This window comes from Trichoplusia ni, chromosome 6 (genome assembly GCF_003590095.1).
Source record: "Trichoplusia ni isolate ovarian cell line Hi5 chromosome 6, tn1, whole genome shotgun sequence".
Lineage (NCBI taxonomy): Eukaryota > Metazoa > Arthropoda > Insecta > Lepidoptera > Noctuidae > Trichoplusia > Trichoplusia ni.
The window spans coordinates 5,918,139-5,942,497 of NC_039483.1; the positions used below are offsets into that span (position 1 = coordinate 5,918,139).

General features: G+C 34.7%; 1 protein-coding gene across 1 annotated transcript in view; it reads left to right on the top strand.

Moving 5' to 3' along the window:
* LOC113494901 (sodium-coupled monocarboxylate transporter 1) overlaps window positions 1-24,359 on the top strand; it is a 29,935-nt gene that overhangs the window by 4,498 nt on the left and 1,078 nt on the right. Inside the window, exons 2-9 of the mRNA XM_026873418.1 lie at window positions 12,977-13,188; window positions 19,966-20,108; window positions 20,350-20,552; window positions 21,672-21,803; window positions 22,284-22,643; window positions 22,924-23,054; window positions 23,412-23,662; window positions 23,919-24,052. Coding sequence (XP_026729219.1) covers window positions 12,981-13,188; window positions 19,966-20,108; window positions 20,350-20,552; window positions 21,672-21,803; window positions 22,284-22,643; window positions 22,924-23,054; window positions 23,412-23,662; window positions 23,919-24,052 — 1,562 coding nt within the window. The 5' untranslated portion in view covers window positions 12,977-12,980. The remainder of the gene's footprint in view (window positions 1-12,976; window positions 13,189-19,965; window positions 20,109-20,349; window positions 20,553-21,671; window positions 21,804-22,283; window positions 22,644-22,923; window positions 23,055-23,411; window positions 23,663-23,918; window positions 24,053-24,359) is intronic.

Here is a 24,359-nt window from a genome sequence, read left to right on the forward strand (position 1 = left end):
TTCTATTTTAGCGTAGGACAAGTGTTTTTGTGCGAATTAGGTACTTATGCTTGTTCGGAATCTGGATGCATCTGTGAATTGATTTTATAAATTTCTCCGCGACACAAGAGCTGAAATCCTTACTGAAGGAACAACTTATTCAAAATCTAAAATCTCATACATGCAAACCAGACTAATACCTATTAATAAAAGTAAATTCACGTTACAATAACACCAAGGATTCAAACACAGTGGGTGTATCAAGTGTTTCCTTCTCACAATTGGTCCAAGACTTGGAAGTGATAAACCACTGACGCACACTAGTGTTTATGTATTTCTTTAAATAACCATTTCAAATGATAAATGCAGGAATCATGATGATCTCTATATTAAAGTGGATGAAGACAGGACAGGAGACCAAGATTGCTATCCATGTGACAACGACGACAAAGCGTTGTACGCAAATGTAATTGCTGAGTAAAATGTTTTTGGAATGGACAAAACATTTGTATGGCAAGAGTTATGAATGAAACTAATTCTTCTGAAGTGTAATTATGTATTTTATGTGAACATGTAGATGGTGACCATCTTTGTCATTGCGAGTTCCTCCGTGTTTCGGAAGGCACGTTAAATTGTGGGTCCCGGCTGTTATTCCTAAATCTTTGACAGTCGTTACAGGTAGTCAGAAGCTTGAAAAAGTCTGACAGCCAGTCTAACCAAGGGGTGTCGTGTTGCTCAGGTAACTGGGTTGAGGAGGTCAGATAGGCAGTCGCTCCTTGTAAAACACAGGTACTCAGCTGAAACCGGTTGGACTGGTATTCGACCCCAACATAGTTGGGAAAAGACTAGGCCGATGATGTAGATTGCGCTAATGCTTAAGATTATAGTATAGCTTTTTGTTGTTAGAGTTCACATTCGATCATGTTTTAAAGAAAATATTTTTTATTTAGGTTTATGTAATTGTAAAATTAAGTGTGTATAAACTTTTGCTATCGTTATTTTTAGATACGACATAGTTTTTATACTTAAATTTCTGATAAAAATAATAAAAAGACTATGTATAGAAGTTGTCGTCATTTGGCTTCTTTTGAAGTCGTTATTAACGTTTCATCCATGACAAAAGTCAATAAAAAATGTCTGAAAAATAAAGAGCCCAGTGAAACTCCCTGAAAAACCCCGTTCATTTGTATTCTCGATTCGTTACTTGTGTACGTGGCTGACTAATTCATTCATATAATTATTCTTGTAAATACACCTACAGGTAAAACAGGTCAAAGGAGGCGTGACAAATCGACAGGTACAATAATAATTATGTTTACGAACTTCAAACTTCTGGTTTCCTTGTAAAAATGTAGGTATTTACAAATGACTCAGAGCACTTACGACAGTGATTATCTTCGAAAAGGAGTAGGTTATCAATTCTTCTAAATTTTATTTTATTTTTTACCTTCATCGACCTAGATTATCCAATTTTGTTGATATATTTTTATGTATTAAATGGTAAACAGAAGACTCAATGAACTTAATTCAGTGCCATTCCAAATAACTCGCCGCGATGCGCTACATCTTGCATTATGCCTTTTTTGCCTAAGCTGGCAATCTTACTATCGACCACTTTTTATTTATTTAATAAGACTGGGAACTGAAAACTGGGTACTAACTACTAAGCACCTTTGAAAAAAAAAAACAAAAACAGTGATAACAACCACATCATGATCTTAAATAGAATTAAAAGTTCTAATAGAAAAGCAAGAAAACATTGGCTATTAAAAAAATCTAGTTATGATGTTAATCGATTTCTAGATTATTAGATGTTAACAGTAACGCTAGTTAATACTTCTTTCCGAGTCACTGTACAATCGAAAAGAGGGCAGTTTTCATACTTAAAAAAATAATAATTGTATGAATTATCTTGCCAGTTCTTCGCTAGGACTAGGATCCTCTTAATAACAGTCATCGATATTAACTTGACCAAAGTTCTCGTAAAGGCTTACTCGAAGAAAAAACTTTTTTATTATGATTTAAATGATTACATCCTTAACATACCTTAACAAACTAATAAAGGTCATTCATTCGCTAGGGCTAAAATCATCGGGTATTCGAATCTTGCATCGCTTGATACTATTATAACCCAAAACATTAAAGACTTATGTCCATATAAATTTATGCTTAAAACGGAGCATAAAACATCTTAATGAATTGCCTGAAACCAGTTCCCCGATAGTAACAGCGCAGATTGTAAGACCTGTTCCAATCCATTTGGATTCACAACTGTGAAGGATTCTAACGTTAAAATGATTAATGCCGTCCCATTCATCATTTACACCAATCGTTTCATCAGAAGCTATATTTCTATGGGATCTAACAAGGTAATCAATAATTCAATATCAGGCTTTAGAAAGACTACTGCTATCTCTTAATGTAGTATTATTACAAGTGTGGAAGCGAGATAGAAGATTAAGCGGTAGAGCAGCATCTCTTTTACTCAGCTGTAATATTGTTATGTTGTGTTCGTGGTAGGTAGGCTAACTAGACATCGGATGATAAGTGAAATGTTTGATTCTGAGTATTTCAGGATCTAATAAATCATCGAGAAGAAATGTTAGTGGCTAAGAAATTATGTCCTAAACAGAATCTAAATTAGATTTATATTATGTAAGTTTTGAAAATTGTTAACATTGAATTATTAAAACACGTTTTAACAGATTCCGATCGTATTCAAAAACATCCCAAATGACAAATAAAAAATATCTCCTTTAAATCGATATTGTATTTCTCAATAAACAAAACCTACAGTAATGTGTGCAAACCTGCAAACTAGTTGCGCTCACAGAATTTGGCATGCTGACCATTACCACTTATCCGCGCATTCTCAATACAAGAAAGATAATTAATTCAAATCGATCAAATGAATCGTTTGGGTGTCTTTGTGCAAGCGACTTAAATGATCGTGAATCCTTTCGTACAGAGGAATCGTTTTTTTCTATTACATATATTTATTCATTAAACTTATTTTAATGTTATCGTACGGTACGGTTTCGTTGTAAACAATATTTTTATTGATGATGTTAATGATGCTTGGATGTTAGCCAAGAGAAGGGATGCCATAATACTCGTAGCTATAAATAATAATTAAGTGAAAGCTATCGTAGGTCAGGAAAAAGTATGGGAAGTATAGGAGCCGGCGCCTAATAATAAACGGCCAAAAATGTATGATAGCCCTATACCTAAGTTAAATAATGCTTCTACGATGACTTTATAGTTACATTTTCAAAACTAAAAAATGAAACTCTAATACTGAGTCACCGGAATCTATCGGCGGGCCGTTCAGCAACAGAATACTTACTACTTGTCAAATTTTCAACAGTCTATCTATCACAGTTCCTGAGATAATCCTGATAATGGACGGCCACACAGACACCGGTTCCTCAGAAATACGATACTAAAAATCGTTACTAACAACAGTCTTATTTGGTGTTTTAAAGAGTGTTTTGGTCGGGTTTGTTAAAGAAAAACGATTAATTACAGTATGCTTTTATTTAAGTACATGAACATGAACAAATGGAGTATAGACTATATCATTTTTGTCAATTTCTCTAACACATGTGACGTCATATTTCAAACTGCATATACCATTTTAATCTTCTCGGACGTATTCCTCTAACGCGTTTTATTGCATTTACCAGCAATCAACAGTAAGTTGTGATAAATATTTTGTATCACTCAATCACTTTGTATCCATTACCTGGTGTTAACGCGATACAGGAACGTGTCCCAACCTGTTTTACTTGTCACATCCCGTTACGTTGACTTATCGAGATCGCCTCCGTTTCTATATTTAGAACGATTTACTTAATACTTATTCCAGACCTTCGATGTAGACCGAGATATGGGGTTCAAGTTATGATGGTGTTTGTTTTTGAGTTATGGTGGCCAGTTTAGTGTTGGCCCTAGTCGTTTGTTTTTATCTTTGTTTTGATTATCTTTAAGTTTATTGTTGGATAATTAAATGGAAGTTAGGTATTATGATTGTTTTTGAGTCTAGTTTCGAACAGTCATCAATTTTTCGTACCCAAAGAGGTTTCGTCTATCCGTGTGCCTGCCTGCTCGATCTGTTACTAGACTGTATCTTATAAACCTTTTGCATTTTGCTCAAGGTACAATGTCGTATGGAAATATTACATTACAGTACATTAATCCTCTTAAAGTCCTTTATTAACCGTTACTAAGAACGGCCCACTCATAAAGTTACTAACATGTTTGACACAAATAAAATAAGTTAATGTAATTACTTCGACATATATTTTAAAGGAAACATTAAGAAAAAAATTGAATGCGTAATTTAAAAACAAATACAATCGTTTCTTACAAGTTAATCACCTATTGAATACAAATACCTACTTAGCTATTTCTATCGCAATTATGGAATAATAAAGTAAAATGTATTCGTGAAGAAAAAATATTAACAATAAGCACCGTCTATTTCTTTTCTCCAACGCAAAAATAATCAAACATATTGCCACCCATCCAATTACTGACCTCAACAATAGCTGCTTAACCTTGACCAATCAACCTAAAATACTTCCTCGTCACTAAATATAACAACAGACACGAAGAATGCTTGTTTTGTGTTCTGGAAACCACCTTTGTTTCAAATTGAACGTAACAGTAAGGCCGCCTTCGTTACCGATTCAATGAATGTTTCAGAAAACAGTCGATAAGTTTGAAAACAAACGACAATTTCGATGAATTGTTGTATCTGTCTTAAGGCAAATCGACTTCGAGCAATAAATTGCCTTCTTTGCGGATGGGAAATTATCAAACGCCTTCTTCCGCTTTGGTTTGAATGCACGGGAGCGTCAGACATTTACTGTCTAAAACCCACTATGTTTCGTTTTTTGCCCTTTGTGTATCGGGACTTGGGTAACCTTTCGGACAATCTCGCTCGACCAGGAGTCATCTGCCTTCGGCAATGGTGCCAACTGGACTTGTTGATATCTCTTTGAGGCACGAATGGCAGTAGCTGACCGCAGGGGCGTCATACTATTACTGACTATAACCATGTTCCTTCCTTTGCCCTTTTTGTACCGGATTCGCGGTAACACTTTTGGACAATCCTCGCTCGTCAGAGATCGGCTCTAATGGTCCCCACTGAACTTCTTGACATCCCTAGAGGCGTGCATGGAACCGGAATGGCACGGGCTCGGTCCTGGCCGATGTATTGCCCAGTCAGTGCCCGTAGGTTCCGCGCATATGGTGGTCGGGAGTCCCGAGCCCGGAGCGTCATTCATGGCTTGTAATAAATTGCTTTGCATTCCTCAGAGCTAACGTTCATTCAATCGCCTTGATGTATTGAACTGACAATATGTGGAAGACACCTCACTGGTCGATAAGAAATGTCATTCCCATACGTTCGCAGTTTTATATTCTCTAGACTAAAATAAAAGACTGATTACTACATACATAGCGTTAATTATGCAATAACGTCTGTTATTTGTAAGTATATGTGAGACTTTGGAGTGGATAAACCTACACATATAAAGATTGCATTTGTAGTCAAAGTTCACCAATAGCTAAAATTGGCAAATATTCTAAAGATGAAGTGGTGAAGTGGTTTCAGATAACTTTGCCTCTAACGCTCTTTGCTTTAATGTTCACGCCTAGTACCACGTGCTATAATAACGTGTTCGGTTGAGCGATCACAATAAATCGTAAGTGCATTTAATCTTGATACATTACAGCCAAGATTTTCCGCAAATGAGCATTTATCTGTCAAATTCCTTCTTATGGTCTGGTGTAATTTACCACTTGGCTATCCTAGTGGTCCACTCAAAATACATCCTTGTTGTAATTTGTAATTGGCAATTATACTGGATTTTTCTAACTGAGGCTCTGCTGTACGTCCATCTATCCGTCCGACCGTCTGTCCGTCCGCCTGTCTGTCAGTCCGTATGTCTATCCGCCCATGAATCTGTCATTTTGCCTATCTGACTGTCCGTTCCGTCTTTCCGTCCGTACGTCCGACATTAAATCAATAGCGGGCATGCACCGGGATAATCACAAATTCCTATGTCTCGTACGACAGTGACATTTTCAGGGAAGAAACAAACAATAAAATAATACGTAGAGCTATGCTTGTCTATTAATAGACTAATACATGTGCAGCTCTACCTACGTAACGGCTGCGATTAATGACTCAGAACTGTGTTGATTGCTAAAATGACAGTTTGGCGAAGAGGTTTGTATACTTTTGTTGCGTAATAGCTAGTATTTTTTTTAGTATTCTGCAATAATATGCGACTAAGTTGACATTAATGTTTTCTATTAATAAATGAGCGCTATTAGTATTGTTGGAAAATTAAAGGGTTTGAAAATATTTGAGTGGCCTGTTGGTCTAGTGGTTAGTGGCAATGGATGCTCTACTAGAGGGTGTGAGTTCGGTTCCCACCCGGAACTAATGATTGTGTGATGAGTACGGTTGTTTTGTTCTGTCTGGGTGTAATTTATCTATCTATGTAAGTATTTAGATGAATAAATTGTGCTAATTAGTTGTCTAGTGCTCACAATACAAGTTTATCTTACTTTGAGACTAAGGCGTTGTATGAAAGTAGAGGAATATACAGGGTGTAAGGAACACCGTGACTTTTCCGTGGGACCTGAGTTCTAGACATGATTCCAGACCCCACTGCGTTGGAATTTTTCATCGGTCTTTTCATGAAAATTGCAGTTTTTTTTCGCGTTTTTTTAATTTTATGTGTCATAAAATCATTTTTCCTACGTATTTCAATAATATTTTCATAACGAAAGTAATTATTAAGCCGTTTTCACGAAAAAAGGCAATGTAAATGAAACACTAAAAACTGCTCCCGATCAGCTGATTCGTAAAGGTACTCGTCGGTCATCGCTCTCTCGCAAATCTAACCGAAAGTGACGTCAAAACCGAACCAATACATGAGCGTCAACCGTAAGAGATAGCGCAACTATTGCGCGAGCACTCGCACTCATTATTCGTAATCCTGCCTACTATTCCTTTAAAAAAAGCCGCGCGCTTTGTAGGCACCGCTAGCCGCCTTTGTAGACACCGCCAGCGCGCCGACAAACACCTACAGCGGTATCGGCGAGTGACGTACCTGTGACACTGGATAAAATAGTACATCGATTTTTGTTACACGGGTTCCATGTTATAAAATAAAAAATCACTTTCTCAGCGTTTATCAACTTATCGTACTACGAAATTTATTAAAACCTTTTATTATTAACAGTTTGTTATTGTGTAGAATTCTGTAGTTCTAAAACATGTTGTTATAAACAATAATTTATTTTTTCTAAAATTAAACTCTGTTTTGTTACTAATATCCATCATCTACTAATGAAATTCCTGCCTAAAAATTTTTATCATTTTTTTTCCTACGAACTGCTGAATAATTATTCCAGTCACATAAAACAATTATGTTCTTACACAAAAGTACATTTTGTGATTAATCAATTTTAAAGGTTTAAGTTAAGTACTTTATTGTCAAGAATAATTTTACGATATTCACTTCGACCTCATGTAATTTATCGATAAAGAATCATAGGTACCTAGGTCCAACACTACTCAAAGGTAAAACCGAAAGTTCGGCTTTTTTCAAAATAGTACCTATTTTTACTCAGTTTGTTCCTTACGCTAATCGAATGTGCATGTGCAATCAGGTAATTCGCGGACTAATTATCGTGTAGGCAGACAATTTTATTGTGTTAAGTGATATAAGTGCGTGTGTTGTGTGTGTATTATTTAAATGACGATCCTAGTAGCTCGATAGGTTATTTTACCGCCCGGGAGAATGGCAACATGCTAATGTGTTATGGCGAAGCACGTGGCGATGCAAGTCTCGCGATGAACATTTACTGGACGCGGTACTTTTTGACCCGGGTTCAGCAGCAGATTTTTCGCCGCGCCAAAATTTGTGTGCACGTAGATGGCGGACATTTCGAACCTTATCTGGTTAGAAGTGAGCGAGATTAAGGTAAGAGTAGGTTTGATTTAATAATACACAAGACACAGATTGAAGTCAGAATAGTGTAAATTGATTGGTATTTTTTTTGTGATTGTTTTTCGTTACATCACAACATTTTTATAAAATGCGCGCGCGTTTCGAATGTTTCGATCGTGTCGCCGAGTGTCGCCCTCCTACCACATTACAGTTCGTGTAAGTACGTACGCTGAGCGTAAGGATCGCGCGGTAACCAATTCATTGCGTGCTCAAAAATGACTAAATCTATAAATATTAATCTCCGACGGTAGCGACTTCTTTAATATTAATTAACACGTTATTTTAAAGTCATTATGCGACCTTGGTGGTACGGTGTTCCTTACACCCTGTATACAAAAAATATGTATAAACATTAAGTTTACGACCAAAGAGGTCCAAAACGACCGGTAAGATTCTGACAGTAGTGGAAGCGAGATGGCACATATCGGCATCTCTCTTCATCAACAACAATATTATTTCTTAACGATTGTATTTTTTCTATGAGAGGATTCTACACAAAACCGACAATGATCTGTACCAATTGAATAATTGTTTATAGAAATCCATTCAATTCTATTCCACAATCATTTCCTGAGCGGAATATAAATACTATCTTTAATAATCCCATGAATTCTATTCAAGTCTTAAATAATAATAATATAAATTATCTCACTACAGTTGTCATTTACTTTCTCATGCAGATGAAGGAAAATAATTCCTTTTTTCATTCAATATGAGTAATTAAACTTCTCTCATTAATTAATAACATTTGTCATTAACAGGGATGGTCTTGTGGTATGATCGTTGAACTGCAAAGACAATAGTCATAGGTTCGAATCTCGGCACACATATCTTATCTAAAATATTTTCGTATTTGTAGCCTTTTGCTATCAAAACTCATATAATGTCAATTTGATTTCTTACTAGCTGTCACCCGCGGGCCTGCCGTCAATACATACAAACTTTTGCGTTTTAATCCTGTTTATAAACTATCTGTGTACCAAGTTTCGTCGTTTTTTCGTGAAAAAAAAAAACATACATACGTTCGTAGATATATCCATATTTACAATTTTTGGCGTTATGTAATAATATTAGTAGGATAAGTAGTATTTTAGCATATTTTGTAAAAGGTATCCGTGCATTCCATTCAATACCTTAATAGCATCATTTAGTCATTTGTACAGCAAATTAATGCAAGATTAACTTCAGTGGTAATTATAGAAAACTAGGATAATCATTGTTAACTATTGAAAAGTACTAAGTCGCTGATGATAAATTGTGTTTTCGTCATAGTCCGATGAAAATATTGTTTTTCGACAATTTATAATAAAAACACGAACGCTGTTAGTATGAACGGTCTTCAAAAGGCTTTTGAATGGAAGCTTATGTGGTGTGCAATACAGCATATTCTATTTATCTATCTATCTATTCCCTTCATAATCATCACAGATTTCTATCTTAAATAGATAGGTAAGTAAAGGACGTAAAAAACAAAAGGCTAAGATTATTCCAAATAATTATATAGTTGATTTGTACAGAACCCAATGTTCGTGAGTCCGTTTCTCACTTGACGAAATCAAGGTATATTGAAAAGTTTTTCTCGTAAATACCTATAGAATTTTCAAGATTTCATGACGTAACTTATTCTTACAATACGCAGTTATGTAAGCGTATAAAATATGTTTTCAATTTATGTTCTAGTTCAAGAATAAAATATATATGTATACTGTTTAGTGATAAACTGTAAAAAATTGTAAACTATTACGGTTTTAATAGATTTAAATATACCTTATCCTCATTATTTGTCCCTATTAATATACCTACTTACTAGCTCGTGCTCGCGAGTCCTAACTATCATGCAAGTTAATCCTGGTTATAGACTATCTGTGTTCAAAGTTTCGTCTAAATCTATTCAGTGTTTTTTTACGTGAAACGGAAACAAACATGCATCCATAAATACAACCTTTTGCCTTTATAATATCGCTCTGTATTATGCTGGGATAAAATGTAGCCTTGACCAGCCATTACTCACTTTTCAAACCCTTTTTTCAATTGAAAAAGTATCCTATTCCATTTTCAGGCCCTAGACTATCTGTGTACTAAATTTAACTAAAATCGGTTCAGTAGTTTTGGCGTGAAAGCGAGACAGACAGACAGAGATACTTTCACGATTATGACATTAGCATGGATGGATTTTTTTCATTCGCAAACTATTACTAGTGCACCTACCATTTAACATATGGCTATTAAATTTTATTCGTTGCTATAATTAGTGCCTGTTTTAATATTCTGAAATATCACATGATGTCCATATCTAGTGTGAAGCCTTCGGTTTGGTATGCGATATTCAGAAGGTTGATATTATTTACATGTTGCTGCTCTAGAAACCAATAATTAGCATAAGCATAATCTGCTTCCTAATTTACATGAACATGAGCATGATTGAGTGCGCATGAACAACGGTCGTGGATAAATTGTATGTATTGTCTATAATTTTTGCATAGGTCTTTTGTTCAAGCCGTTTTTTTTATTATTTATTCGCCAACAAGCGAGGGTATTATGTATGCGGGATGATATACATCACTTTTGTGAATTTAGGAGTAGAAAGCAAAATAAGTTAGATAAAAATGCGTGCTAATATGTCGTTTAATTCTTAATAACTTATCAATTTGTACAAGAAAAAAACCGAACCTGTTTCTTCAAGCAATTTCTTAGCCCAGAGTTAAGTTGATCAGGGAGTAGGCAAAAGACCATTTAAAAAAAATCGCATCGTGGATGACACTTAAGAACCGTGCAACTAGAGTCATTATTGTAACGTTTTAAGAATGCCTGGAAAACGGCCTACTTGAAATAAAAACTTTGGTTTTTTTGGATGTATAATTATTAATTATCGGCATCATGAGCTAACGCGGCAACGGGGTCTAGAGTGAAACTTTTTACCCGCGACTCCGAGTCCTGTAACTGACAAAACAGAAATAAAAAATACTGAAAAAAACCTCATTTGTTTAACCTTATTAGGAATTGTGGTAGGTGTTAACAATCCTGAAAGTTGTTTACCACAGCACCTATACGGAAATGACTCATATAAAACCTTTATGCTAAGCGGTAGAGGAAAATTGACTCATTACTCATTCACACATTTTCAATGGACATACTCGCTTTTCTTGTCTTGTGTATATGAATAACAATGGGTGCCATTCCAGGCATCACGATTTAAGGAAACACTTGGATTGTTGGAAATTGTTATTGATTTATTGTCGTTAAGTGAAGGATATGTCTAACAAGGTCTGTTATGTTGGGTTCTGGTTTCAGTTTTATCGGATTATGAAATAATTTGTACTTAGACATTAGGTAACTGTTGTTAACTTCAGTAGGTCTACATAATATATTCCTTTATTATGCTAGTATTTGTATTCCACCAAAATGAGCAGTAAACCTAGGCATATAAAAATTGTCAAGTGTGAGTCGGAGTTCAACAAAGAGTTATAGAAAAGAAAACGTTGGATGCCCAAATATATTTGATTCATGACAAATTAACACCTAATCAACCTAGAAAACAGAAGTATAACCTGTGAAAATTTCATCTACCTTCATAGACTGGTGACGGACGGATGGACAGACCGGTTCTTCAGTTAAAGGGTTCCGTTTCTACCCTTTAAGTACGACTAAGGTTTCAGCCAAATGAAAAACCTACGTTTTTTACTTTAAGTCAAATGATTAGGTAACTAGGTACCTACATTTTTATACCGACAACTGCACTTTTATTTTCCGCATTACTTAAATTATAAATAGCCTAGAATAGGTGATATTATTATGAAATTCAGTGGAAAATTATTAACTGTTATTTGCGAATGTTAAATACAGATGTTATCACGTGATGATCATAATTTAATGCCGTGTTTAACATTAAATAATATCATTAATTTTATCTCGAAATTAATCGAGGAAATGTATGTTATTAAGCATATTTACATAAAATTACAGCAGTGTTAGTTTAAAAGGTATTATTTAAGTTTTATTTTAATACTAATTTATTTGACAACGGTTTAACCTGTGCTATTTGATCGGGATTGACAGTTAATCAGCTGGAGAAATTGATAATGTACTAGCACGGCAGTGGGGTCCATTTTCTTTAATTCAAAAGATTTAGCTCTACAAAACTTCAGGTTTAAATAACTTTTACGTTAAAATTATTAGAGTTGTTATAAACTACCTTCTTTGTGAACCAAGCTAGTATTTTAAAAATAGCTTTAAAATTAAAAAGAAGCACCTGTTTTATCATTTTCTAAACACATTTTCACTTATAATTATAATACTAATTGAATTTAAAGTCCCTTATCATGCTATTTCATGCTAATATAAGTATCTTGAAACCTTTAATGACTAGGTGTGATATAACCTCAATCTAATGAAGGGCGCTAATTACTGACGTGTTAACGATGACAGACATAACGCCATCTTTGTTTATCGCTATTTGAATTAAGAATATTCAATAATAGATGTTGTGTGTACTATTTATTACATATGTGCAATATGTGCATATGTTTTGGACTATATTGAATAGGAAAAATGATGTAATTCCTTCTTACAGTTTGAATAATAATCTATAATTTAAGTTCGTTTAGGTCTTGTAAGATATAATCTATTTACTGGGTTTAAATATCAGTCAGTCATTTTCAATCAATATTTTAATGTTAATTGTTTTACTAATATTATTAATCCGAAAGTTTGTATGTATGGATGTTTGTTTCTCTTTCACGCAAAAAGCACTGAACGGATTAAGACGAAATTTTTTTTTTTCATCCCGATTTTATGTCCCCGTCGCCTCCTACATAGTTTAAATAATCCCTTTTCCAGAGTCTTTCTATAAACCGGGTTTCTCGTGATCTAATCTTATTACTTTTTTTTACATATTCATGAAAAGTACCATAATATTTTTATTGGTATGTCAATTAATACTAATAGTATGTCTTTTTCTTCCACAGAACCATGAACTCGGGGTGGTTAGCTTGGGAGTGTATAGTCTTCGGACTCTTTGTGTGTGCGTCGTCGTGCGCGCCGCTATGGAGACGCCGGAGAGACGCGAGCGCAGGCGGGAGTGCTAAGCAAGCGTACATCTTCGCCGGTGGCGGCGTATCTACTCTCGCTATGATTCTGTCTGTAGCTAGAGGCACGCTTGGAGTTCGATCGTTTTTGGGTAAGCATTTTATGAGATAGTTGGTTGAGAAAGTTAATGTTGTGGTGACCTGGCGGTTCGAAACCAAAGGCAAAGTATTAATGTGACTTTTTTAAACTTGTGTGTACCTTTTTAATCATTTTAAGATACGAAGATCAAGAGGTGAAGGTAAACATTATAAGGAAACATTTAAATTTGCAATGCGAACGCACAGTAAACGAGTAACTGTTTATGTTAACGGTTGTGTTTATTTAACAATTTGTTACATATTTTCCAATTTTTTTTAGTCAAATACTCAATTACATAACAAATTGGTAGCTAGAGATACGTTTTAAGATATTAACGGTCGTAACCAAGAAGAAAACTGCTAAGTGACGTACTCACAAGTCTATTTGTCTCTACGTTCCATTTGTCACTGTCAACAGCATGCTACTTTAAGGTGACTTCTTAAACACGGGCTTCATTTTAAACTAATGATTAATTATACTCATAGTTTTAATTATCGACGATATTCTTTATAATATTCGCGTGATTCATCATTCCCCTGCCCTTATCCCAACCGTTATTTGGGGTCGGCGCAACATGTTTTCTCCTTCCATACCTTTCTATCTGACGTCATCTCACAAGAAACATTCTTTGCAGCCATATCGTCAGCAATATTCGCGTGATTACAAATTAAATGTGTATTGTACTCATTAGTTTCGATTATCTTTTCATTATTATATGAATCTAAAGTTAAAACTACCAATTTCATTAGATTACACACAATTTTTTTGTAATTTAATTTTGTGACTCTGTGCCACCTCTTAATTGGAGGATGCCTCAGGCAATAAACTCGCAATTGTAGATATTTAATAAACAATTTATATATATTATTTATTTATAAATCCGGTGACACACTGAGTAGTTTCCCAGTAGTCTAGTCAGATAGTCGCGGTAGATTTTCCCACGATGTTTCATTATTTTGATTTGACTTCTTACTCACTTATGTATTCACATCGTTGAGTCAATTCTATATTATTGTTATAATAAAGTTTGATTGTAAATTCAGTTATTGTTTTGATATAAATATAAAGCTGATTGTTCAAAAACTGTTGTTGAAAAACTGGTTCAGTTTCGTACAAATAAGGCAATGCAAAGAAAATTAATTACCCATCAAGCTTATTGATTTAACAATCTTTGATTAATTTCATATGTCATCTCTGAAAATGACAGCTGTCTAGATATCACGGCGACAGTAAGACATACCTTGTTGTCTCAGCAATAAGGTCCCATTTTTACTATTGTCAGGGCATAATCATTTACGTAGTCAGTTAGCGTTTATAAGTGTTGATTTGAGTATTGTCATAATTACACCAAAATTAAACTTTGTAGCTTCTTTAAAGAAAACCTAGAAATTGGGCGGTTTTATATCATAGCGACTTTTTTTTGGTTAATGCGGTAATTGTGGTAGCCGTAAACTGTTAAAAATATGTGTTTATAACATAAAATATAATTAAAATTAACTTGCCAATTTAAGTGATCACAATAGCCTCATTTATTTAACATTGTATATCCTAGAGTGTATAAAAACACGTGTGAAATTTAAAAAATAAACATGTTCTCAAAGAATAGCAAAGTCAAAACAAAAAATTAATCTTTTGCAGTCGTTCAGGTAATCATCACCATTAAAGTAATGTTTTTCATTATTTAAAAGCGTTTACAGTGAACGCTGGACCGCGAACATATTAGGTCCTCTATGTTTATACAAGACTTATACGTCGTGTTCAAAATAATATAATAATACTAGCTGTTGCCCGCGACTTCATCCACGTGGTTAGAATTTTGCACGTTTTTTTCCACATTTTCCATTGTATCTTCGCTCCTATTAGTCGCAGCGCGTCTATTCAACACCAAGAGAATTTTTTTCAATTTAAATTTTTCAATTCGAACCAGTAGTTCCTGAGATTAGCCCGTTCAAATAAACAAACAAACTCTTCAGCTTTATATATTAGTATAGATATAGATTTTGCACTAGCTGTTGCCCGCGACTTCGTCCGCGTGGAATTTACATTACAGCGCGGTGGTTTCCGTTTCTCTTGATGATTTTTTTCTGATGTTCCATCAACAAAGAATTCATTTTAAGAAATGAAAAATCTAAACATTGTGAACATTAAAATCAACTTTAAAAATCTAACCGATGATTAGCAGAGCCAGTGTAAAATGCAAAAGGAACTCAATAGACAAAGAATTGTCAAAAATCATAGTTTCACAAAAAAAAAATAATATTTGTAAGCGATATTACAGCCGCGTTATAAATACACCCTGTATATGACGACGTCATGTACATAATATGAAATTTATTTACATAAAATGTATAATAAATTATGCTCTTTTGTTATAAATTACAACTTGTAATAGTCCGGTTTATCATTAGTATTTTAATGTCTTTATTTGTTTTATTCTACATGAAGTTTCAGTGACTATTTTAATCAAAAGCTTATATTTTTTAAAGTCTATAATCAATTCAGCATATGCAATCTAATATTGAAAAACGGCTCTCACAAGTTTTTAAATACCTAACATCTGGTCTTTTAAGAGTATCATTATTAAAATTCAAATTCAGTAAAAACTGATCGCTACGTCATAAAACCTATTGAATAAAACATTTAAAGTAATGATAACTCAATCGTTAGCAAAATTTATTGAAAAATAAAAGTCATCGATTGAATACCATTTCAGCGGACACGAAACAATATGTTAATTTGATTTATAATTTGTTGAGACACGCGATATTTACGTAAATGACATTAATTTACTTTAAAACGTTGACCTGAGAAAGGAGGTTTATTGCCAATAACTCCATAACTTCTTTTTTGAGTTAGAATTGTCGGAGCGGGACGGCGCTCTACATTGTATCTATTGTTGTCCTACTCTAAAACCACAACTGTCTTGTTTTCTCTTTGTAACAATGTTTGGATGGTGTTGGTTATCAATGGATTTTAATATTTAATTTGCCTTAAGTACTCTAATTATGGATCTTTATCAAAACACTTCTTTGCAAATCGTGGTAGATAATTATCGGTATAATAATTAAATTGATGCGCACATTTTTGCGATTCTCATTTTAGTTAAAAACTGCTTTTGGAGTTTTTTTTTGGAGTCTCATCATGTTACTTGTTGCTGGGGTTTTCTTTCCAAAAACTTAGGCTCTGAGCGTAGGGCGTAGGGTAATTTTGAGAAGCGGTCATTCTGGCAAAAGCAAAAGTCTCCTTCCACTATACTAGATTAACGAACCTTCAAAACTGTATACTTAACATCGTCCTAAAGTTGTCCTTAATAGAATTGCTTTCTCTATCATTGCAAAGAGGATTGTTTAGACAAATATAAATTCATAATGTCACTGAATATAGTGTCGTTTATAAATGAGGTTGCATCAGCTGTGATAAAGTAAAAACCGCATTTTCTTAGAAAATGGTTAAAGGAAAAATATACCAATCATTCAAATTAATAAACTGATAAATTAAATTGGCATTCAGTTTTTACCTGGACAATTTGAGAGCAACGATCCCGAGTTGAGCATTTTATGAATTTTAATCATTTTGAAATTCTGAAAAGGTCAATCATTTGTTTGACACATTGGTGCTAATTAATATGAGGCAGGTAACAAAACCTCTTTTAAAGTATAACTGACATTTAGACGAGTAAAAACAAAAGCTTGCGAGTTGTGATACACAGCCGGCGATGGTCTGTTAAGTTTGATACCAGAGGTACGCAGCTCAGCAATGTATTGCAACACATTCGATATTTTCCGCCACGTCTAAATTTGTATAAATATAATGAATCATTAAATATTTGTTCAGATTTGTCAGTTTCAATATTATTATGTTCTCTTTGTTGAAACATTATCAATCAATATTAGCAAAAATAAAAGCAAGCGACTTGAGTCAATATAAATGAGTAATTGATTTTTTATGAAGCGATTCGATTTTTAGGGTTCCGTAACCTAAGGGTTAAAACGGAACTATATTGATAAGGCTAGGCTGTCCGTGGCTGTCACCAGATTTTTTCATGAAACATAATAGCCAGACAATTAAAATTCAGATATATGATAAATTCTAGTGCTGATATAAATAAAAAAATTAAGGTTAAGCAACGCTTGATACGGTCATAAATGTGATGATTTTTCGTCCTATTTCTTCGGAAACGTCTTCAGTGACGTAATTCCGATTAACATTGTACCGGTTTTTTTATTTCCATTTACACCTGTAGTTTCTGAGATTATCACATTCAATCAAAAATCTAATCAGCTCCATAACATAAGTATAGACAGCTGTATTATCTAATAATAGTTATTAGTCGTGGTTGGCGCCATAGTCATGTGCTACGGGGAACTTCGGCTGCCAATTTATTGGACCTGTGACAGACATGCATTACAAAACTATTATAATAATCATCGTAATTCCTCTTCAAGAGCTTTTCCAATTTCAATCTTATCTCTTAAGAAACAAAGTTACAATTTAGTTGAAAGTTCGATGACTTGTAACATCTACCTGATAAGAGCAAATATTTAATTCGTACTAATATGAACCTTATTCGTATTAATGTAAGATTGAAAATTCATCGTATATTCCTGTATGTCTGAGAATTAATATGCGGTATTTTTGCAATAATTGACAACCGCACGAGAAGGGACACGGAAAAGCTTGTTTACATTAATCAAGTAGAATAGGGATGATAATTCGCTATACAATAAAAAAATATTAGACACACGTTTTTTGGTCTTTTTGTAAACAGCATAATTGATATAAGTAAACTGTTTTGAGGTTTAGGGGAGGAGGCTGGTGACTATCCGATTCCGTAAGTTTTTTATACAATCGTGACGTCACGCTTATGGGTATCCATTAATATGCAGTTTAGCTACAAAACAGAAACTGATATAAAATTGCCATCATCCCTATTCATTGTTAAATAAAATTCTAGTAAAACATCAAAAACGTTCTAATATTATAAACGCGAAAGTTTGAATGTTGTTCCTTTTTCACGTAAAAACCACTGAACGGATTTAGATGAAACTTACTGTACAGTTATTTTATAACCAGGGTCTGGTAGATCCCCATTTTATGTTCCCGTTGGAGCAATACCGATTTCTACCGGGAGGGCTTGCAACTACCAGCCTATAAAATGTTATATCGTCACCATTAAAAACTTTAATGAAATATTTGTTATTGCCGTGCCGTGTCATGCGTACATCATAAACAAAACCTCCGTAATGAGGGCGCCAATACTATAATGTTTTTGTTTTAAACAATGACCTATTTTGAAATGTCACAATTGATTACAAAGACATACATTATGGCATTTGCTCAATCTTTGCGTATGTTTGATGTAAAATTCGTCGCTCGTCACTGAATTATAACTCCACAAGTTTATCGATCAGAAGTAGAGCTAAGTCTTATTTCAAAAGGGCTTCAGTTCGTTCTTAATTACAAAACCAAAAACCAGGACGATTTGGTACTTCCAAAAAACCATTCAATTGTAAAACAATTATTTCGATAGCGTATGTTAATTAATTACAAGTAAGCCGTGAGTCACGTGTTTTAGATAATTTTGTTTATGACTCCATGGATTGACAGGAAGTTAATTAAGTCAGGACATTTAAACAAGAATAAATTAATTATATACAAATACTGCCAGAGCCGTTGCACAATAAACGATTCAAGTTTTCGATACCTGACTTCATTCTTCATACCTGTCTTCAACTTTTGAGATTGTCTTCCAATAATTGCTTGAATGTTAAAATCAATAGGGAGAATGACTCCAAATTATAAAGTTAAAGGTAGATGCCGTTTATAGCCCCATCTTGCTCCTTCTTAGCTACTGTAATGAAATTGTCTTCTTTTAAGAAGTGGTGGTAGGCCGCTTGATTAAGCCCAAACATTGGCGCAAAAGGTTCCACAGCAAAATCGAGCTTTCTGAAATGAGAGTGCATTTGAATCAAATAAGTTTGGAAACAGACCCAGAATATGAAAGAAAAAAGTCACTCCTGGGTACACAGACCTCTAGTCTCTCCCTCCCTCTAGTCCGTAGGGAAGGTTTGTGAATCGATGCCACTGGCTCACTGCCGACTTGCGTTTTCATATTTCGATATTTGAAAACCAGGCTTTCGCACAAGTTGATAACAAAGGCAAGCTACAAGAAGCAGAAGATTGTTTTCCTTTAAAATATTCTTGTACAGTGACGTAACAAGGTTCATTGTAACGTGTACACGTGCATCATTTTGTTTGGCTTCCTAAACCTCCGAGCGATTAACATTAGCCCAACGTATGTCACACTCGAGTTCGGTGATTAACCCCATAATATTTGCAAAGGAAAAATGCCACCACGTGCTAAGTACCTAAAGGCTAATTTACGCAAGAAATTCTATATGAGTCGCGAGTAACCAAGTCTTGTTTTAAGGGTGTTTTATTATCGCCAGAAATTTGCCTTTGAATATGATTATTTGTCGACTGGTCTTAATGAGACTTAGGTGTTAAAAAAGTGTGGTGTATAAGTAGGTACTTATTGGAAATATTATAGGGTGTTGAGTGGTGGTGGATTTGTATGAATATGGTAGCAAATTCGAACAAAGAAAACCAGTTAAATATGATTTATTCTAGGACACTACTAACGACCGTCAAGTTAAGCAAAAATCTAAAGAAAACCTGCATTAACAAAAGGACTGCTAAATACTTTTCATATAAGACCAAACAGGTATATAAATTTTACAAATTTTTCAATTACTACACACGTCCTAATACAATATTTTCCTATTTCCAGGATTCCCATCTGAGCTGGTATACTACGGGTCGGCGATGTGGGAGACATTGTACGGCATCATCCTAGCCTTCCCATTAGTCTGCTGGATCTTCGTGCCGGTGTATTACAGACTTCATACTAACTCTGTCTATGAGTATCTACAGGTAAGGCCGGTTGTTTGCAAAATTTGTTGATCATAAGATAGACTTTTTTTATAAGAGGACCTGCTCTTTCGATAAGTGATGTCTTCTTAGTACTGTGATTTGTTAAGGGCTGTCATGGAAATTGGCACAAATCCTTTTTGTTCTGTTACTTAAATCAGCTTCCATAAAAATAAAAATATTTTTCCTCTAATTAATCCCAACAGAGAGCTGAAAAAATTGATATCACTGTTTTCCTCCACAGATGCGATTCGGTTCCCGATGGGTTCGTCGCATGGCAGCCGCGACATTCCTTCTGCGGCAGGTCCTGAACCTGTCAGTGACCGTGTACACGCCTACAGTGGCCCTGCATGCTGTACTGGCTTTGCCCCACTGGGCGTCGGCTGCAGCGCTGACAATTGTTGGAATCGTCTTCAATTTGCTTGGAGGATTAGCTGCGGCGATTAGGTAATTTTCTTTATGATGGGTCATTTGCAAATGAGTTCTGTCTTGTTCTTGGTAAATGGAATTAAAAATACGAGTCGGAATCGCGATACTTAGGGTTCCTTTCAAAATAGACTAGGTACCTAAGGCAAATATGGAACAAAATTAGTGTCCAATTAAATTCTCGGCCGTTTCTTAACCTTTTATAACGGCAACAGAAACACGTCATGAGAAATTTTAACCATGAAGCTCCTCATACCTTCAGGGTTAAAATATATAATGGAAATATATTTTCAGGAAATATATAATGGTGATAAACGGACGGACAGATAGAGAAGCCTCAATAATAGTAGTCCGTTTTTAAACTTTGAATTCGAACCCTTTAAATGGGTAAGACTCATATGCTTCCTTGTCTTTCTACAGGCATTAAACGTTCCAACTGGTACTCGCACTAACCATCAATAATTTGTTCTGCCGTCAAAAATATTGTATGTTTATACATAATGAAGTTCAAAATGTTATCGTCATCGTCAGCAAAAGGGTTTCCCCTTTTGCTTCAGCCGCAAATTGTCATCATGATTTAGCCATTTGCGTAAATTGAGTAAAATGTAATCAAATCACGAAGACTAATTGTGCATTTCGATATATCTTTAAAGTGTGACTCTAACACTTTTTTTGTTAAAACTACAGAAAGAAACCACCACGTCGTATGGAAAGGAAATGACAAAAACAAATTCGTTGCACATTAGTTTTTTATTGAAAACGTTTTTTGCCGTCAACCGTTCATACCACATCCTAATCAAATTTAAAATAATTTTAGTAATACCTTAATGTCTGTAATAAAAATATGACAATGCAGTCATGATAAAATTATCCCCGTCATCAAATTATATGATAAACGGTAATAAGAGTCGCAAAAAATCTGACGGTATTTTTTCTCTTGGATTTAAAGATCAATCATCTTTTGTGTTGAGTTTTAAATCTAGCACTTAGTTATCATTAAAATATGATTCATTTTCATACAACTCGGTTATCTTCTTAGGATATTTTTTATTTTCCAACATTATTATTTTTGGTTCCATAGATGTACGTAATATAATATACGTAATATAACTCAACTAATTCTATAATTTCGCTTTCCAGAGCTGATGTGATCCAGACACTGACCATGATAATGGTGAGCGGAGCATTCATAATCCAAGCGACACTTAAAGCTGGTGGACCAGTCAACGTGATCAATGAAAATATAGATGGAGGAAGAATGAAGTTCTTGCAGTATGTATCAGAACTATTTATCTGCAAATCCTTTAACAAAACCTCAATTTTTATCAGTATACCGTGAAGGTACTTTTCCTAATTAAGTGCCGCTTACGTATTCTTCTTTTGTTTACTTTTGGAAGCTGAAAAAACAGTTCTCCATTTTTAGAATGATTAGTTTTATAACGCCATGTTTCAACACATATGGAAATTTAATTTTACCTCATTTAGCATCTGGGCTAAATTCATTTGAAGGCCTCAAAATTTTGCTTATTCACACTTCAACAATCAAACCGGGGAACTCTACATAGGAAGCCTGTGCCCAACAATGGGTTTGTTTAAAGGCTGGTATTATAGGTATAACATACGTATTACAGTAGTAGTATATATTATATACACCATTTTAAACCAACCAAACAAAACTTAATATCACTCCACAAAAAAAGTATTTCGTAACAGAATAGTTTATTTAAATTTTTCAATGACCTCTACTTGCAGATTCACCGGTGATCCAACAGTTCGCGTCGATACTCTCTCAGCTATCGTTGGCCAGCTCTTCATGTCAGTCTCCATCTACGGCTGTCAGCAGACCTTCGTCCAGCGCTACTGTTCCATGTCCAGCGAAGCTCGAGTCAGGAGGACATTACTAGCCAACGTTCCTGCAGTAGCTGTACTGTTCAGTTTATCCTGGGTTGTCGGCATGGCGTTATATGCGGTATATAAATACTGTGATCCATTGTCGTCGGCTCAAATAGCTGCACCTGATGAGGTTCTGCCGTTCTATGTTCAAGATCAGTTTGGATTCTTACCTGGGATGCTTGGATTGTTTTTGGGAAGTCTTTTTAATGGCGCTTTAAGGTTAGTCTGAGAATATTACTTTATTTTTGAGTGCTTTACATTAAACGCCGTTGTGATAAAGTCGAAAGCAATTTTGCTTCTAAAACTTGTAGTCGAAAAAGTTATGACGCTTGTAAACATAATCAAACCCCGCTTTTCTTATATAATTTTGGATACAAAGAAAACTCCACGTAATTTATATTTCAAACTGTCATTTTGCCAATGAGTCATTTATTTGTTGTGCCAAATAAAACCTTTTGCTATTGACATAAAGTTCATTCTTGTGTTTGTGTTATTTCAGTTTCCTTGTATCAAACGTGAACTCTCTCTCTACCGTGACTTGGGAAGACTTTATCTCCTTCGCTCCGGCCTTCAAGGGCATCAGTGATAAGGAGCAGCTGACTGTTATCAAGATAATTGGAGTTGTATACGGTAAATATCATATCTTTAATTCAGTTTCTTGGGATTAAACGAAAACCAAATACCCCAAGGGCAAGGTTTGGAAGTATTCAAGTTGCCCTTTTTAAATATGAATATGGTGATTCAATTTATGGAAATACCTAAACTAAAATAGTTCGAGGGTAAGAATTCCGAGGGTAAAAACTGGGTTTGTTTTGGAAAAAGCTGTGCAGTTAATAGTGTTACTAATAGCTGTTTACGTACCTATTTATATAAAGAGCTCTTCCATTTTTCAAGACATTTGTCATCTAAAGTATAAAAGCTGGATTTCATTAGCAAACTTTTTGACTAGTCTCCTAATGTCTATTAATAGTAACAATTTCTTTTCAGCAATCGTTATAATGTGTCTATCTCTCTGCGTTGGACTCGTCGGCGGAGTTGTTGAGGGATCACTTTTAGTCACCTCAGCTACCTCTGGTGCTTTACTAGGAGTCTTCATACTAGCAGCATTATGTCCTTTCGCGAATGGCACTGGAGCCCTGTGGGGCATGATAGCGTCACATATCATTACCGCGTGGATGGCGGTTGGAAGGCTGTTGTATGTGGATAAGCAAAAAGCAATGTTGCCTTTATCTGTTGAGGTGAGTGTTGCATTTAAAAGTTAATAAGTAGGATACAGTACTTAGCTCAATTTAACTATGGGAAATCTGCAATTTATTTGTGGGTTAATGACATAAAGAATTAACGGTGGTACATGGTAATACGAAAATATAATTTTGAACTTAGCTCCATACTAGGAAAGGCAAAAGAACAGTAGATATACCTTTGCCTGATACGTGAGACATAAAGGTTAGCATAAAATTGAATTGGTATTAAAGTGTAACTCGTTTATTTCAGCAATGTTCGAATGCAACCCTCACGACGGTATATCATCCGTTAAGACCAGTGGAGGTGAACCAAACGCTGATGAAGCTGGCGCCGATATTTCAATCCATCAACAACACACACCATATTCCCGTTGAATCTGCAGCGTGAGTATTATTACTTATATATCTTTCTATTTTGTACCAATAAATAGTTTCAATCTAATGAAAGTGAAAATTGGCCCTAACTACCAACACAGGTGGTTAAGGACTCCACGTTAAAACCACGTTGCACGACGTAGTTAGAACAAAACTTTCTCTTGTGATTGTTATTGGGTTCTCCAAAACTAGCTGGACCCTGTCTTATCAGCTTAGTATATAATATAAAAGCCTTCATCATACCCATCAAAGTATTTTCTGTTTATATTTCCAATGAAATTTGTAAATATAGTATTACTTTGTAAGTGAATTTTCC